We start from the raw sequence: 21,413 nt of genomic DNA, 5'->3' as shown, positions 1-21,413 counted from the left end.
AGGGGGCAGGGTTTCTCTCTACTTCAGACCCCCAGGGGGCAGGGTTTCTCTCTGTACTTCAGACCCCCAGGGGGAAGGGTTTCTCTCTGTACTCCAGACCCCCAGGGGGCAGGGTTTCTCTCTGTACTTCAGACCCCCAGGGGGCAGGGTTTCTCTCTGTACTTCAGACCCCCAGGGGGCAGGGTTTCTCTCTGTACTCCAGACCCCCAGGGGGAAGGGTTTCTCTCTGTACTCCAGATCCCCAGGGGGCAGGGTTTCTCTCTGTACTCCAGACCCCCAGGGGGCAGGGTTTCTCTCTGTACTTCAGACCCCCAGGGGGAAGGGTTTCTCTCTGTACTGCAGACCCCAGGGGGTTTCTCTCTGTACTTCAGACCCCCAGGGGGAAGGGTTTCTCTCTGTACTGCAGACCCCCAGGGGGAAGGGTTTCTCTCTGTACTGCAGACCCCCAGGGGGCAGGGTTTCTCTCTGTACTGCAGACCCCCAGGGGGCAGGGTTTCTCTCAGATAAGTAATGTGCATGGATCTCAGGTCAGGATTCAGGACATTTAGTTGGTTTGTTAGAGGGTTAGGCACTGTTCTTCAAGCATATTTGTTTTGTAAAATTTTCAGTGGACATTTTTGAAAGTAGTCCTGGTGCATAGAGTTGTATGTTTAAAAAAAATCATTGGTTTTTGTTTGCTCTCACCTTTTTAAAGTGAAGAATTTGAGTCTCATCATCATTCTGTTACCATGGCATCTCTTTAGAGTCCTGCAAAGCCATGTCCCAATGCAGAGAATGCACTCCAGAGCCACCCTGTCTGCTGGTGACAGTTGCTGAGGACATTTTTAGGCCCTAGCCCCTCTGGGTGGCCTCATTAATTGAATGCTACTGGTGAGGCCACACACACACACACCCACACTGATATCAAGTGAACACACAGACATTTATACATTCGCACACATCTTGGCTCACTTACACGTTAACACTCACACACACTCTCCCAGTCTGGATGTATGTCAGTCAGATGCTGTATTTGTTTATTCTCCCCTATTGCCTCAGAAGAGGCTGTACTACAGGCCCTGCACGCGCACACCACAGGAGGTTGGTGGCACCTTAATTGGGGAGGACGTGCTTGTGGTAATGACTGGAGTGGAATGGTGTCAATGGTTTCCATGTGTTGGATGCCGTTCCATTCATAAGAGCCTTCTTCCTCTCAGGGAGAGATATCATGTAAATCTAAGCTCCAGTTCTGACAGGATCTACAGCCTGTGAACAGCTTTAGTAGAGTGGATCTGGGATCTACGATCACAACCCCCGTGCTCCCCCATCTCCCCATGCTCCCCCATGCAACTCATAACAACCTCTCTCTCTAATAATAAACCTCCATTTGGGCTCCCAGCTCCTCATTTTATTTATTTATTTTTTACCTTTATTTAACTAAGGAAGTCAGTTAAGAACAATGACGGCCCAGGAACAGTGGGTTAACTGCCTGTTCAGGGGCAGAACGACAGATTTGTACATTGTCAGCTCGGGGGTTTGAACTTGTAACCTTCCGGTTACTAGTCCACCACTCTAACCACTAGGCTACCCTGCCGCCCCATATAGGCTTCATGGGAAATGCAGTGATTTGGCCCGCTGGAGGCTTTCTCTCTCTGTCCCTTTTCTCTCTCTCATTTTCCTCTCACCGTCTTTCTGTGTCTCCCTCCCAGGAAACAGTCAGCGAGAGAGACGCTTCACCTGTTGTGGAATGTAAACTGTGTTTTCAGGAATAGGCTAGGGCCTGAATGACGGAGACATGACCACATGGAAACACTCCTCTCTAGTCCTCTCCTCAGTATAATCTGTATGCTGTAATCAGGGTGGCAGCTTAGTGTTTCCTGTTTTGGTCCCGCCCTCTGTCCCATTGTCCTGTCAGTCAACACCAGTAGTTTCCAGTCTGTTTCCTATGACCATTTTAATCCATTCTTTATCTGGATCAGTGGTGAGAATAGAAGGACCCATGTTGTGTATGAGTCTGAACCTGCTAGCAGTAAGTCACACACCAGCCGCTGTCACCAGGGACAGGAGGAGGTAAAGATGGCCCCCCACATACACTGGGGCTGGCGCGTCAGCTGGCAGAACCTGGTTTGGAGATGACACTTTCCCGGGCATCTATTTGTAGAATAATGGAAACACGCAGAAGATTTGAATAGCAGAGAGGAATGCCCTCCTGGTTTATGGTCTGACACTCTGTGGAGAGACATGTCCACAGTGCTCCATGCTAAAGCACATGTCCACAGTGCTCCATGCTAATGCACATGTCCACAGTGCTCCATGCTAAAGTGACACAGGCTTACTACACACAGCATTGAGATTTGGAGCTGGGACACTGCCTTGGTTTTAAAGTCATTGAAGAGGTTTTCAGCTGGACTTATAGTTTTTCTTACAGAGGATGAATAGTGTCTCCAGTAGATTTATTCTCCTGATCTTTTGGTGGTGTAGGAGTGTCATTCATTTAAGGAGGGCTATAAGATGTGATGAATTTAGCCACATAAACAACTATTAATCACTCTGATGGCATAGAGCAGATAATAATAACAACAATAATACTTTACAAGTGTTTATTCACTAGATTTTTTTATTTCCTTCAATATTTTTTACCTTTATTTCACTAGGCAAGTCAGTTAAGAACAAATTCTTATTTTCAATGACGGCCTAGGAACAGTGGGTTAACTGCCTGTTCAGGGGCAGAACGATAGATTTGTACCTTGTCAGCTTGGGGGTTTGAACTTGCAACCTTCCAGTTACTAGTCCAACTCTCTAACCACTAGGCCACCCCTTTGTAATGGCAGAGATGACTTTTATCTGTTCATAATGTTTTCATATGAGAGAGAGAGAGATAAATTCATACTCTGCCCCCTTTTAGATAGAGTTGACAGTCCTCCCCTTCACTGTGTGTCCAGTCACCTCTGTCTGCTCTAGTCCACTGGCTGGATGAGCTCTTAGTTTGAAAGATACACCCCTTAATGGAGAGGGGGAGGAAGGGTGACACAGAGAGGTAGGGCAAGAGAGAGAGTATCTAGAGACAGGGTGTGTGCGTGAGAGAGTTGAGGGAGGGTGAAAGGGAATGTGTGCGCAAGGGAGAGAAAAAGAGGGAGTTAGATCAGGGATCTGTGTGAAGTCAGGTCAGTCAGTCTCAGTCTCAGTGCTGCTCAGACTCTCTGGATTAGTAATCCTGCCCTTGGATCGGATTGTTCTGGGAGTGTTTGGGAAAGAGCCTGTATTTGAAGAATAGGCCTGGGGCAGGGTGTCTTGGACTGGGAGCGTGTACTAACTAGTATTTGGACTACCGAGTCGTGTCCTATGGAGGTTCAGGTCCAGAGTCGGTCACTGCCACCCACCATCCCGGAGAATGGGGCGGCCCCTGACTCTGAACCCCACACTGTTAACGGTCATCGTCATGCCAACAGTGGGGAGGCAGAGCTGCCAGTCTCCAAGTCTCAGAGGAGACGAAGCGATGTCAAAGTCTACAAGGAATTCTGTGACTTCTACGCACGTTTGTAAGTCCTGGAGCCAGGATACATGTTACACACTGGGGAGGAGGTGTGTAACAGGATATAGTGATTCAGTGATAACATCTGACTAATATACATTATTTTGGGATTAAACCCACTCAGTTTATTTATGGTTTAAGGTTATCACAATTAACTGTCATTGACCTTTGTGAAAGCATATTAGAAATGTTAGGAATGAGAATAATTCTGGTATTAGGAACAGTTTGATGATAAGGAACAATTCTGGTATTAGGAAGTGAATAATTCTGGTATTACAGCAGTCTAAGGAACAGTTTGATGATCTGAATTCTCTAAAGTGGTATTTGACATGAACACACAGTTGGCTGGTTTCATGCTCCAGGTCATGGTACCATGGTGAGGTAGTAGACAGTGGCTCAGAGGCCCTGTGCTATTTTAATGTTGGGGGAGTTTGTTATGCAAAGTGAAATATGCCGGAAGGCATGATAACTATGTGTCAGTGTGTGTGTGTGTGTGTAAAAGGAAGGGATCTAGGGGATGAGGGCAGGCTAAATATATGTGAGCTTTTTTATGTTGTGTCCCTGTGAATAGTGAGAACGGGGGTTACTCAGATAATGTTGGCCATTGGGGGTAATGTTGTCAGCGTTAAAAGTATATTATCAGTGAAAATGTTTCACATTTCAAACAAGCTTAAGTCAGCGAATATGTCTGGAATGCTAATCATTAGCAAGTCTATAAGGAAGTGAGGGTCTCAGTTTGAGGCTTTGAATTATATGGGGAGGCTAAGTCTGATCCTTAGATGCCTCAGATACTCCAGCACAGACCATACAGTATCTTTCAACCATTGGGACAGAATAGCCATTAATACTCTAGTATGGCTAATCAAACAGAAGCTCTGACTTGTCACCCTCTGATGTGTGATGACAACCTGGTCATTTTATAAACATGAGCACTAGAGACAACGGGTGGGTGGGGTGAAACATCATGATACTGCTCTGTCTCCCTCTCTCTCTCCCTGTGACACAAACTCACTAAGTTAGTATCATGAAGTATTTACCAAGTAGTTCAGCACTGACTGAATAGTCGTTCTGTCTATGGGGAAATGCTTGAGGCTTTTGTCACTTCCTTCCAGCAGGGCCAGAACAGGGAGTCTGACTCCTTCTTCTGTCTGATGTCACGTCAGGGTCCTGACAGTATGGCCCTCATACGTACATACATTACATCAGACAGTGTGATGATAGCTGTAGAATAGCTTGACTGAAAGTCTGCATTGATTCCACATCTTGTGACAATACGTTCTGTGTGCTCTGGAATGTAGTGAGTTACTGTAGTGTTGATCCTGCTGTAGGATATACAGTTACTATATGATGAGAGCGGGAGGAAGAAAGACACAAGATTGAGAGAAAGAAGGTCAGGTGTCTCTCTGAGGGGAGAGCAGTGCCATATACACTGAACAAAATAGAAACGCAACAACTTTAAAGTTACAGTTCATATAAGGAAATCAGTCAATTGAAATTCATTAGGCCCTAATCTATGGATTTCACATGACTGGGAATACAATTTTGTTTATTTTTTGACCTTTATTTAACTAGGCAAGTCAGTTAAGAACAAATTCTTATTTTCAATGACGGCCAGTGGGTTAACTGCCTGTTCAGGGGCAGAACGACAGATTTGTACCTTGCCAGCTCGGGGGTTTGAACTTGCAACCTTCCAGTTACTAGTCCAACACTCTAACCACTAGGCTACCCTGCCATCTGTTGGTCACAGATACCTTTAAAAACAATGTAGGGGCTTGGATCAGAAAACCAGTCAGTATCTGTTGTGACCTCCAATTGCCTCATGCAGCGTGACATATCTCCTTTGCATAGAGTTGATCAGGCCCAATTCTCTTCGATGGATGTGTGAAGTTGCTGGATATTGGTGTGAACCGCAACACGTTGTCGTACACGTCAATCCAGAGCATCCCAAACATGCTCAATGTTTGATATGTCTGGTGAGTATGCAGGCCCTGGAAGAACTGGGACATTTTCAGATTCCAGGAATTGTGTACAGATCCTTGTGACATGGGGCAGTGCATTATCATGCTGAAACATGAGGTGATGGTGGCTGAATACACGACAATGTGCCTCAGGATCTCGTCACGGTATCTCTGTGCATTCAAATATCTCTGTGCATCACTTTACATGTTGCATTTATATCCACGTTCAAAAGTATGTGGACACGCCTTAAAATGAGTGGATTCTGCTATTTCAGCCATACCTGTTGCTGACCGGTTTATTGAAGAGCTCAGTAACTTTCAAAGTTCCTAACCTTTCTGACAATGTGACAATCTTTCCAAAATGTCTGCCCTGCTAAAGCTGCCCCGGTCAACTGTAAGTACTGTTATTGTGAAGAGGAAACGTCTAGCTGCAAAGTGGTAGGCCACACAAAGCTCAGAGAACGGGACCGCCGAGTGCTGAACCGCGTAGCGCATATAAATAGTCTGTCCTCGGTTGCAACACTCACTACAGAGTTCCAAACTGCCTCTGGAACTAGCACAAGAACTGTTTGTCGGGAGCTTCATGAAATGGGTTTCCATGGCCCGAGAAGCCGCACACAAGCCTAAGATCACCATGCGCAATGCCAAGTGTCAGCTGGAGTGGTGTAAAGCTCACCGCCATTGAACTCTGGAGCAGTGGAAACGTGTTCTCTGGAGTGATGAATCACGCTACACCATCTGGCAGTCCGACGGAAGAATCTGGGTTTGGCTGATGCCAGGAGAGCGTTACCTGCCCCAATTCATAGCGCCAACTGTAAAGTTTGGTGGAGGATAAATAATAGTCTGGGGCTGTTTTTCATGGTTCGGGCTAGACCCCTTAGTTCCACTGGAGGGAAATCTTAACACTACAGCATACAATGACATTCTAGATGATTCTGTGCTTCCAACTTTGTGGCAACAGTTTGGAGAAGGCCCTTAACCTGTTTCAGCATGATAATGTCCCCGTGCACAGAGCGAGGTCAATACAGAAATTATTTGTCGAGATTGGTGTGGAAGAACTTGACTGGCCTGCACAGAGCCCTGAACTCAACCCCATCGAACACCTTTGGAATTAATTGGAGTGACAAGTGGGAGCCAGGCCTAACCTCCCAGCATCTGGACCCAACCTATTGTGGCTGAATGGAAGCAAGTCCCCACAGCAGTGTTCCAACATCTACAGTTGAAGTTGGAAGTTTACATACACCTTAGCCAAATACATTCAAACTCTGTTTCACAATTCATGAAATTTAATCCTAGTAAAAATTCCCTGTCTTAGGTCAGTTAGGATCACCACTTTATTTTAAGAATGAAATGTCAGAATAATAGTAGAGAATTATTTTGTTCAGCTTTTATTTCTTTCATCACATTCCCAGTGGGTTAGAAGTTTACATACACTCAATTAGTATTTGGTAGCATTGCCTTTAAATTGTTTAACTTGGGTCAAACATTTTGGGTAGCCTTCCACAAGCTTCCCACAATAAGTTGGGTGAATTTTGGCCCATTCCTCCTGACAGAGCTGGTGTAACTGAGTCAGGTTTGTAGGCCTCCTTGCTCGCACACACTTTTTCAGTTCTGCCCACAAATGTTCTATAGGATTGAGGTCAGGGCTGTGTGATGGCCACTCCAATACCTTGACATTGTTGTCCTCGCCACAACTTGCCACAACTTTGGAAGTATAAACCATAGTCTGGCTTTTTTATGGCGGTTTTGGAGCAGTGGCTTCTACCTTGCTGAGCGGCCTTTCAGCTTATGTCGATATAGGACTCGTTTTACTGTGGATATAGATACTTTTGTACCTGTGTCCTCCAGCATCTTCACAAGGTCCTTTGCTGCTGTTCTGGGATTGATTTCCACTTTTCGCACCAAAGTGCGTTCATCTCTAGGAGACAGAACGCGTCTCCTTCCTGAGCGGTATGACGGCTGCTTGGTCCCATGGTGTTTATACTTGCGTACTATTGTTTGTACAGATGAACGTGGTACCTTCAGGCATTTGGAAATTGCTCCCAAGGATGAACCAGACTTGTGGAGGTCTTGGCTGATTTCTTTAGATTTCAATTTAGTGTATGTTAACTTCTGACCCACTGGACTTGTGATACCGTGAATAAGTGAAATAATCTGTCTGTAAACAATTGTTGGAAAAATGACTTGTCATGCACAAAGTAGATGTCCTAACTGACTTTCCAAAACTATAGTTTGTTAACAAGAAATTTGTGGAGTGGTTGAAAAATAGGTTTTAATGACTCCAACCTAAGTGTATGTAAACTTCTGACTTCAACTGTAGTGGGAAGCCTTCCTTGAAGAGTGGAGATTGTTATAGCAGCGGGGGGGGGGCAACTCCATTTTAATGCCCATGATTTTGGAATGAGACGTTCGACGAGCAGGTGTCCACATACTTTTGGTCATGTAGTGGGGGAGTTTGCATTCTTGTGTGAGCATGTGTTTCTCCTGGACACACATTGGAATTCTGACCTTTTAAACAAAGCAGCCCTCCCTCCTCCTCCTCCTCCCTGCCCCTCTCTCTCTCTCCTTTCATTTGGTTCAGTCTGACTAATAACAACAGGCTGTTTGGAGAGACAAGTCCCTGGCTGGCATTGAAAAACCCCTCATTTACCCTTTAAGTCTGGTGACATGAAAGTGGGCTTGAGTTTGTGTGTGACCAGGAGTAACAGGCTGCCCTGTAGCTCTGAGATGGAGAGAGATGCCCTTATTTGAACTAATTCTCTCCTCTCTCCTCCCTGCACACACATACTGTACACAGAGTCTCTCACATACCTTTCACTATGGTTGCAAGTTCCAATTTAAACAGTTTTTGAACCTGGTGTTCCTTGGCAGGGTTTGTGCAATATTGGCTCTGATTGGGCTACTCACTCACTCACTCACTCACTCACGTGACTATACAGCGTGCATCTCTGTTGGTACACACAGCATCTAGATTGTCCTGCTTTTCCTTCTTTGCCTGAAGCGATGGTGTGCAGAGACGGACCAACAAACACCAGGGGTTACTGGGAACTGACCTGAGAATCCATGTGTGTGTGTGTGAAGGAATGTGTGTGATCTCAGCTCACTCATTTCCCCCACCCTGATATCCAAACCCTGAATACAGCCTCTAGCTGGGTGTGTTGTGTCAGAGAAACTATTCTTTCTGTACGATGGGTGATGGATGTGCTTCAGCTGTGGTGTGGCTGCTGACAAAACCTTGCCAAGAGGGTTCTACATTGTGACTTTACTCAATTACCTGTTCTTTCCCTTTATTAGAAAAGAGAAAAGGGATACTCAAGATAACTCTCGCCCCCTTTCTCACCTCTCTCAGCAACATGGCCAATGCCCTGGCCAATGCGATGTGTGAGCGCTGTAAGAGTGGCTTTGCCCCGGCGGAGAAGATCGTCAATAGCAACGGGGAGCTGTACCATGAGGGATGCTTCGTCTGTGCTCAGTGCTTCCAACAGTTCCCCGAAGGTCTCTTCTATGAGGTGACATTCTCTTACGTTACCCCTGTCACCCTCTTTCCCTCTCTCCCTTCTCTCCCTCTCACCATCATACCCTCTCTCCCTTCTCTCCCTCTCACCATCATACCCTCTCTCCCTTCTCTCCCTCTCACCATCATACCTTCGCTCCCTCTCACCATCATACCCTCTCTCCCTCTCACCATCATACCCTCTTTCCCTTCTCTCCCTCTCACCATCATACGCTCTCTCCCTCTCACCATCATACCCTCTCACCATCATACTCTCTTTCCCTTCTCTCCCTCTCTCCCTCTCACCATCATACCCTCTCTCCCTTCTCTCCCTCTCACCATCATACCCTCTCTCCCTTCTCTCCCTCTCACCATCATTCCCTCTCACCATCATACCCTCTTTCCCTTCTCTCCCTCTCACCATCATACCTTCTCTCCCTCTCACCACCATACACTCTCTACCTTCTCTCCCTCTCACCATCATACCCTCTCACCATCATACCCTCTCACCATCATACCCTCTTTCCCATCTCTCCCTCTCACCATCATACCCTCTCTCCCTTCTCTCCCTCTCACCATCATACCCTCTTTCCCTTCTCTCCCTCTCACCATCATACCCTCTTTCCCTTCTCTCCCTCTCACCATCATACCCTCTTTCCCTTCTCTCCCTCTCACCATCATACCCTCTATCCTTTCTCTCCCTCTCACCATCTTACCCTCTCTCCTTTCTCTCCCTCTCACCATCATACCCTCACCCTTCTCTCCCTCTCACCATCATACCCTCACCCTTCTCCCTCTCACCATCATACCCTCACCCTGCTCTCCCTCTCACCAGCATACCCTCTCACCCTTCTCTCCCTCTCACCATCATACCTTCTCTCCCTTCTCTCCCTCTCACCATCATACCCTCATACCCTCTCTCCCTTCTCTCCCTCTCACCATCATACCCTCTTTCCCTTCTCTCCCTCTCACCATCATACCCTCTCTCCTTTCTCTCCCTCTCACCATCATACCCTCTCACCCTTCTCTCCCTCTCACCATCATACCTCTCTCCCTCTCACCATCATACCATCATACCTTCTCTCCCTCTCACCATCATACCCTCTCTCCCTTCTCTCCCTCCATCTCACCATCATACCCTCTCACCATCATACTGTCTCTGCCCTCTCACCATCAGCCCCTCTCTTCTTCTCTACCTCTCCCTCTCACCCATCCCATCATATACATTGCCCAGCCTGAAATAAACCCTAAGCCCCTTGTCTTAGAGACCAATTATTGCATTAGCCTCCCTCCTGTCACAAATTCAATATTAGGTATAGTGTATTAGCTGGATTGAACTCACAGCACTCCGCCCAATGCCATACTGGCCCATTAGAGGCTTGTCTGGCTGGTCAGTGGCCAGCAGAATAGACAGGAGGCCAGACACATCCAGCTGACCCTAGGGATCCCAGAGCTCTTCCCTGAAAGGGAGATCAAAGCCACAGACAGATCTGTAGAGGTACAGGTGTATCTATGCCTACCGTATGTTCTAATCAATGACTGGTTCTGATGCTTATGTTCTGTATTGATTGTTCCAGAAATACATAGACTGTGACTACTAAAATAAGATGTTCATGTATTTTCTGACTGTAAGACAACAGTTTCCTTTCCGGCAGCCCATCCAGACTACACCTAAACAACACTGCTCAAAAAAATAAAGGGAACACTTAAACAACACAATGTAACTCCAAGTCAATCACACTTCTGTGAAATCAAACTGTCCACTTAAGAAGCAACACTGATTTACAATAAATGTCACATGCTGTTGTGCAAATGGAATAGACAACAGGTGGAAATTATAGGCAATTAGCAAGACACCCCCAATAAAGGAGTGGTTCTGCAGGTGGTACCACAGAACACTTCTCAGTTCCTATGCTTCCTGGCTGATGTTTTGGTCACTTTTGAATGCTGGCGGTGCTTTCACTCTAGTGGTAGTATGAGACGGAGTCTACCACCCATACAAGTGGCTCAGGTAGTGCAGCTCATCCAGGATGGCACATCAATGCGAGCTGTAACAAGAAGGTTTGCTGTGTCTGTCAGCGTAGTGTCCAGAGCATGGAGGCGCTACCAGGAGACAGGCCAGTACATCAGGAGACGTTTAGGAGGCCGTAGGAGGGCAAAAACTCAGCAGCAGGACCGCTACCTCCGCCTTTGTGCAAGGAGTAGCACTGCCAGAGCCCTGCAAAATGACCTCCAGCAGGCCACAAATGTGCATGTATCTGCTCAAACGGTCAGAAACAGACTTCATGAGGGTGGTATGAAGGCCCGACGTCCACAGGTGGGGGTTGTGCTTACAGCCCAACACCGTGCAGGACGTTTGGCATTTGCTAGAGAACACCAAGATTGGCAAATTCGCCACTGGCGCCCTGTGCTCTTCACAGATGAAAGCAGGTTCACACTGAGCACGTGACAGAGTCTGGAGACGCCGTGGATAACGTTCTGCTGCCTGCAACATCAGCCCGCATGACCGGTTTGGCGGTGGGTCAGTCGTGGGGTGGCATTTCTTTGGGGGGCCGCACAGCCCTCCATGTGCTCGCCAGAGGTAGCCTGACTGCCATTAGGTACCGAGATGAGATCCTCAGACCCCTTCTGAGACCATATCCTGGGGCGGTTGGCCCTGCGTTCCTCCTAATGCAAGACAATGCTAGACCTCATGTGGCTGGAGTGTGTCAGCAGTTCCTGCAAGAGGAAGGCATTGATGCTATGGACTGGCCCGCCCGTTCCCCAGACCTGAATCCAATTGAGCACATCTGGGACATCATGTCTCGCTCCATCCACCAACGCCACGTTGCACCACAGACTGTCCAGGAGTTGGCGGATGCTTTAGTGCAGGTCTGGGAAGAGATCCCTCAGGACACCATCCACCACCTCATCTGAAGCATGCCCAGGCATTGTAGGGAGGTCATACAGGCACGTGGAGGCCACACACACTACTGAGCCTCATTTTGACTTGTTTTAAGGACATTACATCAAAGTTGGATCAGCCTGTAGTGTGGTTTTCCACTTTAATTTTGAGTGTGACTCCAAATCCAGACCTCCATGTGTTGTTAAATTTGATTTCCATTGATAATTGTGCGTGTGATTTTTGTTGTCAGCACAATCAACTATGTAAAGAAAAAAGTATTTAATAAGAATATTTCATTAATTCAGATCTAGGATGTGTTATTTTAGTGTTCCCTTTATTTATTTTTTTGAGCAGTGTATATTGAACCTAACTTTTTTCTTGCAGTTTGAGGGCAGGAAGTACTGCGAGCACGACTTCCAGATGTTGTTTGCTCCCTGCTGCCACCAATGTGGTGAGTACAGGAACTGCACCTACACAGCAGCATTCCATTAGATCGTTATGTAGTCACATGCACAGGGTTGCAGATGTAGTTGCAGTGTACAGTGACATTCTTAAGCTCCAATAGTGCAGGTGTGAATGAAACAAAAGAATATACAGTGGGGCAAAACAGTATTTAGTCAGCCACCAATTGTGCAAGTTCTCCCACTTAAAAATATGAGAGGCCTGTAATTTTCATCATAGGTACACTTCAGCTATGGCAGACAAAATGAGGGGAAAAAGTCCAGAAAATCACATTGTAGGATTTTTAATGAATTTATTTGCAAATTATGGTGGAAAATAAGTATTTGGTCACCTACAAACAAGCAAGATTTCTGGCTCTCACAGACCTGTAACTTCTTCTTTAACAGGCTCCTCTGTCCTCCACTCGTTACCTGTATTAATGGCACCTGTTTGAACTTGTTATCAGTATAAAAGACACCTGTCCACAACCTCAAACAGTCACACTCCAAACTCCACTATGGCCAAGACTAAAGAGCAGTCAAAGGACACCAGAAACAAAATTGTAGACCTGCACCAGGCTGGGAAGACTGCATCTGCAATAGGAAAGCAGCTTGGTTTGAAGAAATCAACTGTGGGAGCAATTATTAGGAAATGGAAGACATACAAGACCACTGATAATCTCCCTCGATCTGGGGCTCCACGCAAGATCTCACCCCGTGGGGTCAAAATGATCACAAGAACGGTGAGCAAAAATCCCAGAACCACACGGGGGGACCTAGTGAATGACCTGCAGAGAGCTGGGACCAAAGTAACAAAGCCTACCATCAGTAACACACTACGCCGCCAGGGACTCAAATCCTGCAGTGCCAGACGTGTCCCCCTGCTTAAGCCAGTACATGTCCAGGCCCGTCTGAATTTTGCTAGAGAGCATTTGGATGATCCAGAAGAAGATTGGGAGAATGTCATATGGTCAGATGAAACCAAAATATAACTTTTTGGTAAAAACTCAACTCGTCGTGTTTGGAGGACAAAGAATGCCGAGTTGCATCCAAAGAACACCATACCTACTGTGAAGCATGGGGGTGGAAACATCATGCTTTGGGGCTGTTTTTCTTCAAAGGGACCAGGAGGACTGATCCGTGTAAAGGAAAGAATGAATGGGGCCATGTATCGTGAGATTTTGGGTGAAAACCTCCTTCCATCAGCAAGGGCATTGAAGATGAAACGTGGTTGGGTCTTTCAGTATGACAATGATCCCAAACACACCGCCCGGGCAACGAAGGAGTGGCTTCGTAAGAAGCATTTCGATGGTCCTGGAGTGGCCTAGCCAGTCTCTAGATCTCAACCCCATAGAACATCTTTGGAGGGAGTTGATAGTCTGTGTTGCCCAGCAACAGCCCCAAAACATCACTGCTCTAGAGGAGATTTGCATGGAGGAATGGGTCAAAATACCAGCAACAGTGTGTGAAAACCTTGTGAAGACTTAGAGAAAACATTTGACCTCTGTCATTGCCAACAAAGGGTATATAACAAAGTATTGAGAAACTTTTGTTATTGACCAAATACTTATTTTCCACCATAATTTGCAAATAAATTAATTTAAAATCCTACAATGTGATTTTCTGGATTTTTTTCTCTCATTTTGTCTGTCATAGTTGAAGTGTACCTATGATGAAAATTACAGGCCTCTCTCATCTTTTTAAGTGGGAGAATTTGCACAATTGATGGCTGACTAAATACTTGTTTGCCCCACTGTATATACTACCATTCAAAAGTTTGAGGTCACTTAGAAATGTCCTTGTTTTTGAAAGAAAAGCAATTTTTTTGTCAATTTAAAATCATATCAAATTGATCAGAAATACAGTGTAGAGATTGTTAATGTTGTTAATGACTATTGTAGCTGGAAACGGCAGCGTTTTTATGGAATATCTACATAGGCGTACAGAGGCCCATTATCAGCAACCATCACTCCTGTGTTCCAATGGCACGTTGTGTTAGCCAAGTTGATCATTTTAAAAGGCTAATTGACCATTAGAAAACCCTTTTGCAATTATGTTAGCACAGCTGAAAGAAAGAAGAAGCAATAAACGGGCCTTCTATAGACTAGTTGAGTATTCTTTAGACTAGTTGAGGCCCCGGTGCACAACTGAGAAAGAGGACAAGTACGAGTTTGAGAAACAGACACCTCACAGGTCCTCAACTGGCGGCTTCATTAAATAGTACCCGCAAAACACCAGTCTCTGCGTCAACAGTGAAGAGGTGACTCTGGGACGCTGGCCTTCTTTCTAGGCAGAGTTGCAAAGAAAAAGCCATATCTCAGACTGGCCAATAAAAAGAAAAGATTAAGATGGACAAAAGAATACAGACACTGGACAGGAACTCTGTCTAGAAGGCCAGCAAGGACTGTGTGCGTGTGTGTGTGCGTGTGTGTGTGTATATATATATATTACACACGTTTGTGTTGTGTGAAGGTCATGTTTGGTCTCCTTTTAACCCTGCTTCCCTCACCTTGAGCTCTAGACACAACTGTGTAGACTTCTACCGCCTATTGTTTTTCTCTCTAAATGAACTAGGGCCGGGACGGTACCAGTGTCGCAATATTTTTTTTACTTGTCAAAAATGACAACACAAAGCAGACCAAACTTTTTGGTCATTTTAAAAGCTGTATGTAAAATGGTGTGTGCTTTAGCTTGGGGTAAAAATGGTTTGTTTCCAACATTAGGGCTGTTTTCCTAAATACATTTTCCACCATACTAATGTTTATTGCGATACTGGTATTGTCCCGGCCCTAACATTAACAGGTGATGTGTGTGCACGGGGGATGTTATAGTGTTGCCAGTGTGTTGTCCCTGACTTCCTTCTTCTCTTCCTCCTCCTCCCAGGGGAGTTTATCATTGGTCGTGTGATCAAGGCGATGAACAACAGTTGGCACCCTGACTGTTTCTGCTGTGACCTCTGCCAGGCCGTGCTGGCTGACGTGGGCTTCGTCAAGAACGCCGGCAGGTCAGTCCAGAGACTTGGGCTGGATCATTGATCAGCCATTACTGATCTAACACCAGGGGACAGCAACCTTTCCACTTCATAGCTTTTAGAAACCAAGGAGAAATCCCTAACACTGTTTACACCCCACAACAGTTTTAATGTAGCCAGTAGCGGTGCATGGGTGTAATCACTGGAGAATAGCCCAGTGTATATAGCCCCTGTATATAGCCTCGTTATTGTGTTACTTTGCTTTTGCTTTAGTTTATTTTGTGAATATTTTCTTAACTCTATTTGTTGAACTGCATTGTTGGTTAAGGGCTTGTAAGTGAACATTTCACGGTAAGATCTACCTACACCTGCTGTATGTGATGCATGTGGGTTGGATTGGAAATGCTCGCTGGCTTCCCTTGTATTCACTGCTTTGGGTGGCAACAATGTCATACTCTTTTGGACCAGACAGCATCAGATAGATGACCTACAGATACAGAAACAGATGGGCGCTGTTTCGCTCGCTCAGATGCCTTCTCTGGTCAGATACATTGTCTCTTATTAATTGAAGGATAATTTTGAAACACAGAGAGACAAAAAAAACATTTTTTTTTCTTGGTACATTTTTTGAGGAAGCCTGGCTTCCCTTGATATCCATGAATACACACCACTGAATGTAGCAACATCATTTCTCCCTCTGGGTCAGGCTGATCTCATTCTTTATTATCGTGTATCTCTCTCCCTCAGACACCTGTGTCGCCCGTGTCATAACCGTGAGAAGGCCCGTGGTCTGGGGAAGTACATCTGTCAGAAGTGCCACGCCATCATCGAGGAGCAGCCGCTGCTGTTCAAGAACGACCCCTACCACCCCGACCACTTCAACTGCAACAACTGCGGGTACACATGCAAACAATATAGAAACAACCAGTAGTGAAAATATTACCCAATTGTCATACTTGAGTAAAAGTAAAGATAACATCATAGAAAATGACTCAAGTAAAAGTGAAAGTCACCCAGTAAAATACTACTTGAGTCTATAAGTATTTGGTTTTAAATCTACTTAAGTATGAAAAGTAAATGTAATAGCTCAAATATACTTATAAATTATTTCAAATTCCTTTTATTAATCAAACCAGACAGCACTATTCTTTTTTCTTTTTTAATTTACGGATAGCCAGCGGCACACTCCAACACTCTGACATCCATTTAAGGATGTTCTCTTGATAAGTGCGTGAATTGGACCATTTTCCTGTCATGCTAAGCATTCAAAATGTAATGAGTACTTTTGGGTGTCAGCAGAAATGTATGAAGTAAAAAGCACATTATTTTATTTAGGAATGTAGTAAAGTAAAAGTTGTCAAAAAATATATATATAGTAAAGTACAGGTACCCCAAAAAATGACTTTAGTACTTTAAAGTATTTTTACTTAAGTACTTTACACCACTTGAAACAACTCCGCAAACTTTATATACAACCACTACACAACCAAAACACAATATTTATACAACCTGCATACAAGCTAAATCACCACTAACTTAACACACCTGCTACAGAAACCTAGTGGTCTGTATATAACCACTAACTTATCTTTACTCAACTTCTACACAACCTAGTATAAACACAACTTCTACACTAACGTCTATGCAACCTATACACGTACTGTAGCCTGTCAGTGGTAGAAACTCAAGAGCTGTTATAGACAGGGTTTGTTCTCTGTAGCAGGGTGGGACTCCTCCGGGTTGGGTTCACTAGTGTTTACCCTTGTAAAGTCAGCCAAAGGGGAGACGAAAGGGAGGAAGAACAGGGAGGGAGGAAGAGGGCAGGGAGAGAGGGAGGAAGAGAGCAGAGGGAGGAAGAGCAGAGAGGGAGGAAGAGGGCAGGGAGAGAGGGAGGAAGAGAGCAGGGAGAGAGGGAGGAAGAGCAGAGAGGGAGTGAGTGACGATAGAAGAATGATTATCTGAGTAGCTCTTTTAGATGGCAGTTGAGAGGCAACTCCAATCTAAGCAAACCTTTCCTGTAAGACTGTCTGTTCTTAAACAAACCTACAGCTGTCAGCCTGTCCCATGCTTGAGGCAGAGGTTGTGATAATGAGTATTCAGTCAGGAAGTCAGTGCAGGCGACTCATTCCCCTATCACTGCCACTGGGTTTGTGTTTTGAATACAGTGCACTTACTATCCCCTAGTAAGGTAGGACTCACCAAGACCAGAAAGCATAGAGGGGCACACTGTTGGCAGGATGCTAAACAAAAGAAGCATAGTCAGCATCACACACACACACACAGGGAACACGCACCAGGGAACACCAGATTAGGCAAGGAGCTGGCTCCGTGATGACTCATACTAACACATTGAATATCACAAATTGAGAAGAGAGGTGTGGTCAGCAGCATTCCACTGTTACAATTCTTCACTACTCCGTTACTCAGGGGCTGCAATATCTACTGGTTTTAGATTTTATCACTTGCTTTTAGTCTTAATTTGAGCTATTCTACCTGGGTAACCTGGTATCTCAAGTCACTAACATTAATTGATTGATCACTGTCAGTATTCAAAACGGAACTAGCTAAAACAATATCTTTGTTTTCCAAAACAATGGGAAAGAGTAATGTAGTTAGTGATGATGTAATGGTCCCTCTCCCCTGTAGTAAGGAGCTGACTGCTGATGCCAGGGAGCTGAAGGGAGAGCTGTACTGCCTGCCCTGCCATGACAAGATGGGTGTTCCCATCTGTGGTGCTTGCAGGAGACCCATCGAGGGCCGCGTGGTCAATGCCATGGGCAAGCAGTGGCACGTCGAGGTATGATGACATCACTCCTACAATATGGACCTATTCAGTAGTGATGGGAAGTTCGGCTCTTTACACTGACTTGTCTTTTCAACTTGTTATAAGAACAAATCTTTCGACTCAGTTGTAGGTCGGAGCACATCTCTGGAGCCGCAGGACCGGAGGAGTGGGTTTCAATCCTGCTGTAGGAGTCATTGCGGCCAGAAGGTCAAACCAATGCCAATTGAACAAGTTACTCTGAAAACGAATCATGGCTTTTGAGTCAGTAAAAAGAGTTAAAGAACAAATCGTTCACAAACTGCACATCACTACTGTTCTGAAGGTTGCAATGTTATAGAACAGAACATTTAGATTTAAATATATTGTATATGATTATAGTATTTTGTAGCCATGACGTGATTATTACAAAGCAGAATACTTTTATATTCTTCGGTATGCCCTGCTTTCTTTCATTCTGTCTGAATAACTATAATTGTTCAGAACATCAAAGTAGAAATGTGTTCAAGGGAGTTTGTATGTGGAATGAATGTTATTCTAGCCTCCTCTGGTATTTCTACCCTGCTCTCATATCATCTCTGTGGTCATGTTTGGACTATCTCAGAATGGAGGACATCCTTCCTCTTTCTTTCCCTCTGCCTCTCCTCTATTCATGTCTCTGCTGCCTTCTTTCCTCTCTACTTTTCTCCTACTTGCTATCGCTCCTCCCTCCCTCCTGCAGCACCATGTGTGTGCTCTGTGTGAACGTCCGTTTCACGGCCACCCGTATTATGAGCGTGGGGACCACGCCTACTGTGAAAAACACTTTAACATGGTGAGGGGTTAGTTAGGAGACCTGTTCTGGCTGCATCCTGTCCTGCTCTGTCTGTGCTCCATTCTGCCCCCTGGTGGAACCACCCTCACACACACACAAGGCTCCTGTCTGTCTGTAGGGGTGAGTGCTTCACAGGGGGGTGCTCCTGCCCTGCTGCTGCCCTCTGAACCCACTAATCTTAGACTAGACTGGTCTGGTCTGACTCTTAATAGGTCTGAACTGAGCTAGACGGAACTGGATTGAACTGACCTGTGCTGGTCTGTCTGTACTAACCTGTTGTGTGGGGCCATGTTGTGTGTGTTTGCAGCATTTTGTGTGTGCTAAGTGTGAGAAACCCTTCCTGGGCCATCGCCACTACGAACGCAAAGGACTGGCCTACTGTGAGACTCACTACAACCAGGTAATGTAGGGGAAGGCTGCACACAGCCCAAGGAAAGAGAAGTCGCACAATCACATCTCTACTCAGTAACTTTATCCAATCCAGGCACTATAGTCTATTTATCTTTGAACAAATGTTTGAACATGAATATGAGCCTGATGAGAATGATTGCATCTTGCTGTATGTAATGTAAATGAGACCTCCAGTCTTGTTTAGTTCTATGGGGCCATCTAGTGGTAGATGTATAAATGTACAGTATTTAGCTCTATATTATTGGTACTGATGAATCAAAATACTGTAGACATTTAAGTAAATTGCATGGTTCTATTGAAAACACAGTAAACAAGTGATTTGTGAGGCCTTTGACTCCTCCCCTCCTCTTCTACAGCTCTTTGGAGATGTCTGCTACCACTGCAACCGTGTCATTGAGGGTGATGGTAGGATGTTATATTTCATCATCTAATATTGTCATATTAAAAATATTGTATGTCATGTTAGTGTATGCATTACTTGTTATGAAGTTTGTGTTGTGTGTTCCAGTGGTGTCAGCCCTGAACAAGGCATGGTGTGTCAACTGCTTCGCCTGCTCCACCTGCAACACCAAGCTCACCCTAAAGTAAGTCAGGCTGACTGTTAACATAGCAAAAACATCCTGTGATCCCACTGTTAAGTTCTAAATAACATAGTTAAACTCCAACCAAGTTCATTCATCCACTGGGTCACACAGCTGCATAAGACAAAGACATGTTTCCACCAGCACATATACTCTCCTTTAGGCGGAGTCCCCTGCTTTTCTCTGAACTCTTACATCTTTGTTGCTAGGCAGGAAGTTAAGGGATGTGGGTAATAAACTGTTCCTTCTCCCTTCATATGACCTGACCTCGGCCCACCAGCTAATCCACAGCTACCCTTATTAGTGACCGCAACCATGTGATTGCCTTTTCCCTTACTTAGTAACGTTCCAGGCCCATGGCTCTTATCCAGCCTCCATTGACCCCACCATATACATTCCTCATACATGTAACCATTAACTTCTAGTATAGCAAGTATTTCAAACTAGAACCCAACACCACACAGTCTAAAACCAGACAATATTTGAGAGGTTTCTGAAGCGTTAGCACTGTCCTTCTCTGTCTCTCATCTGTCTCTACTATACCTGTTACACTGTACCTGTAGCTTTTCCATCTACCTGTGTATTCCTATATTCTCTCTGTCCCTCTGTTTCACTTGTCCCTGTTTGTCTGTCCATATCCTTCCTCTTCCTCTCTCCTCCCCCCTCCTGGTCCTACCAGGGATAAGTTTGTAGAGGTGGATCTGAAGCCTGTGTGTAAACACTGCTACGAGCGCCTGCCGGACGACATGAAGCGCCGTCTTGCCAAACAAGAAAAAGAAAAGAAGAAGAAAATGCCCATGTGTCTGTAAACCCTTGCCCTTCCTTTCTCCTCACTTCCACTTTCCATTCATTGGTTAGTTTTCATCTCCTTTCATTCTCTTTTTCCATGTGTTGTGATTTTACTTTTTATGTTTTCATGTTTCCTATCTGTTTTTCATTTGTCCATTCTGACAAGTCAGTTGAAGGTTTTAGACACAGAAATCAAATATGTGTTAAACACTATCTTTGAATCATGCATTTTTGATTAAATCACTTTCACCATCTCTGTAATTGATCAATTTTAGAGTAAGAACAATCAACAGAAGTAGAGATTAGCTACAGATCATAAATAATTACCGGTACCGGTTGGTAAAATCGCCTACGCTGTTCTTTGCGTCAGTTCCGGTTTCCCGTGCAATGTTGACCATATTTAGAAACTCTGCAGGAAATGGTTATTCTATATGGCCAGACACACTCTTGGTTTAACGTAATGCTGTAATAATCGGACCAGAAGTTTGATCAGCTGGTCGAGGCTAGAGGCATGTACAGTACGGTAGTGTGTGTTTCCTCAGATCCGTGTAAAGATGAGGCTTTGTTTACCAGTTCCTGGTTGATGGTTAAAACACTAATCCTTTCCTGTCTCTGTGTACTGGATGTTTGACTTGCTGTCTGATTTTTTTTCAGACGCCAATGTGTTTCACATGTGCTCTCCCTTCTAAAGCCTAAACACTATAGAGTTGAATATGCTCAAATTACCTCTTTCCAGGAGCAAGAGGGAGAGGGGGAAAGAACATGCGGGAGGGGAGGGA

At 45.1% G+C, this 21,413-nt stretch overlaps 1 protein-coding gene across 8 annotated transcripts in view; it reads left to right on the top strand.

Annotated features, from left to right (window-relative positions):
• The window catches only part of LOC115111840 (LIM and senescent cell antigen-like-containing domain protein 1), a 38,608-nt gene that overhangs the window by 14,472 nt on the left and 2,723 nt on the right, over positions 1 to 21,413 (top strand). For 4 of the 8 annotated variants that reach the window (XM_029638376.2, XM_029638357.2, XM_029638386.2 and 1 more), the window contains exons 2-10: positions 8,819 to 8,978; positions 12,231 to 12,297; positions 15,170 to 15,290; positions 16,005 to 16,154; positions 17,904 to 18,054; positions 19,161 to 19,253; positions 19,621 to 19,669; positions 19,773 to 19,848; positions 20,525 to 20,698. In XM_029638376.2, coding sequence (XP_029494236.1) covers positions 8,819 to 8,978; positions 12,231 to 12,297; positions 15,170 to 15,290; positions 16,005 to 16,154; positions 17,904 to 18,054; positions 19,161 to 19,253; positions 19,621 to 19,669; positions 19,773 to 19,848; positions 20,525 to 20,654 — 997 coding nt within the window. In that variant the 3' untranslated portion in view covers positions 20,655 to 20,698. Of the gene's footprint in view, positions 1 to 3,076; positions 3,562 to 8,818; positions 8,979 to 12,230; positions 12,298 to 15,169; positions 15,291 to 16,004; positions 16,155 to 17,903; positions 18,055 to 18,760; positions 18,854 to 19,160; positions 19,254 to 19,620; positions 19,670 to 19,772; positions 19,849 to 20,524; positions 20,699 to 21,413 lie in introns of those variants that run through there. The other 4 variants (XM_029638333.2, XM_029638324.2, XM_029638341.2 and 1 more) reach the window with 4 other exon arrangements.

Source organism: Oncorhynchus nerka, linkage group LG3 (assembly GCF_034236695.1).
Source record: "Oncorhynchus nerka isolate Pitt River linkage group LG3, Oner_Uvic_2.0, whole genome shotgun sequence".
Taxonomy (NCBI): Eukaryota; Metazoa; Chordata; class Actinopteri; order Salmoniformes; family Salmonidae; genus Oncorhynchus; species Oncorhynchus nerka.
Note: the sequence above shows the minus strand (reverse complement) of the source record. Positions and strands in the feature narration are given on the sequence as shown.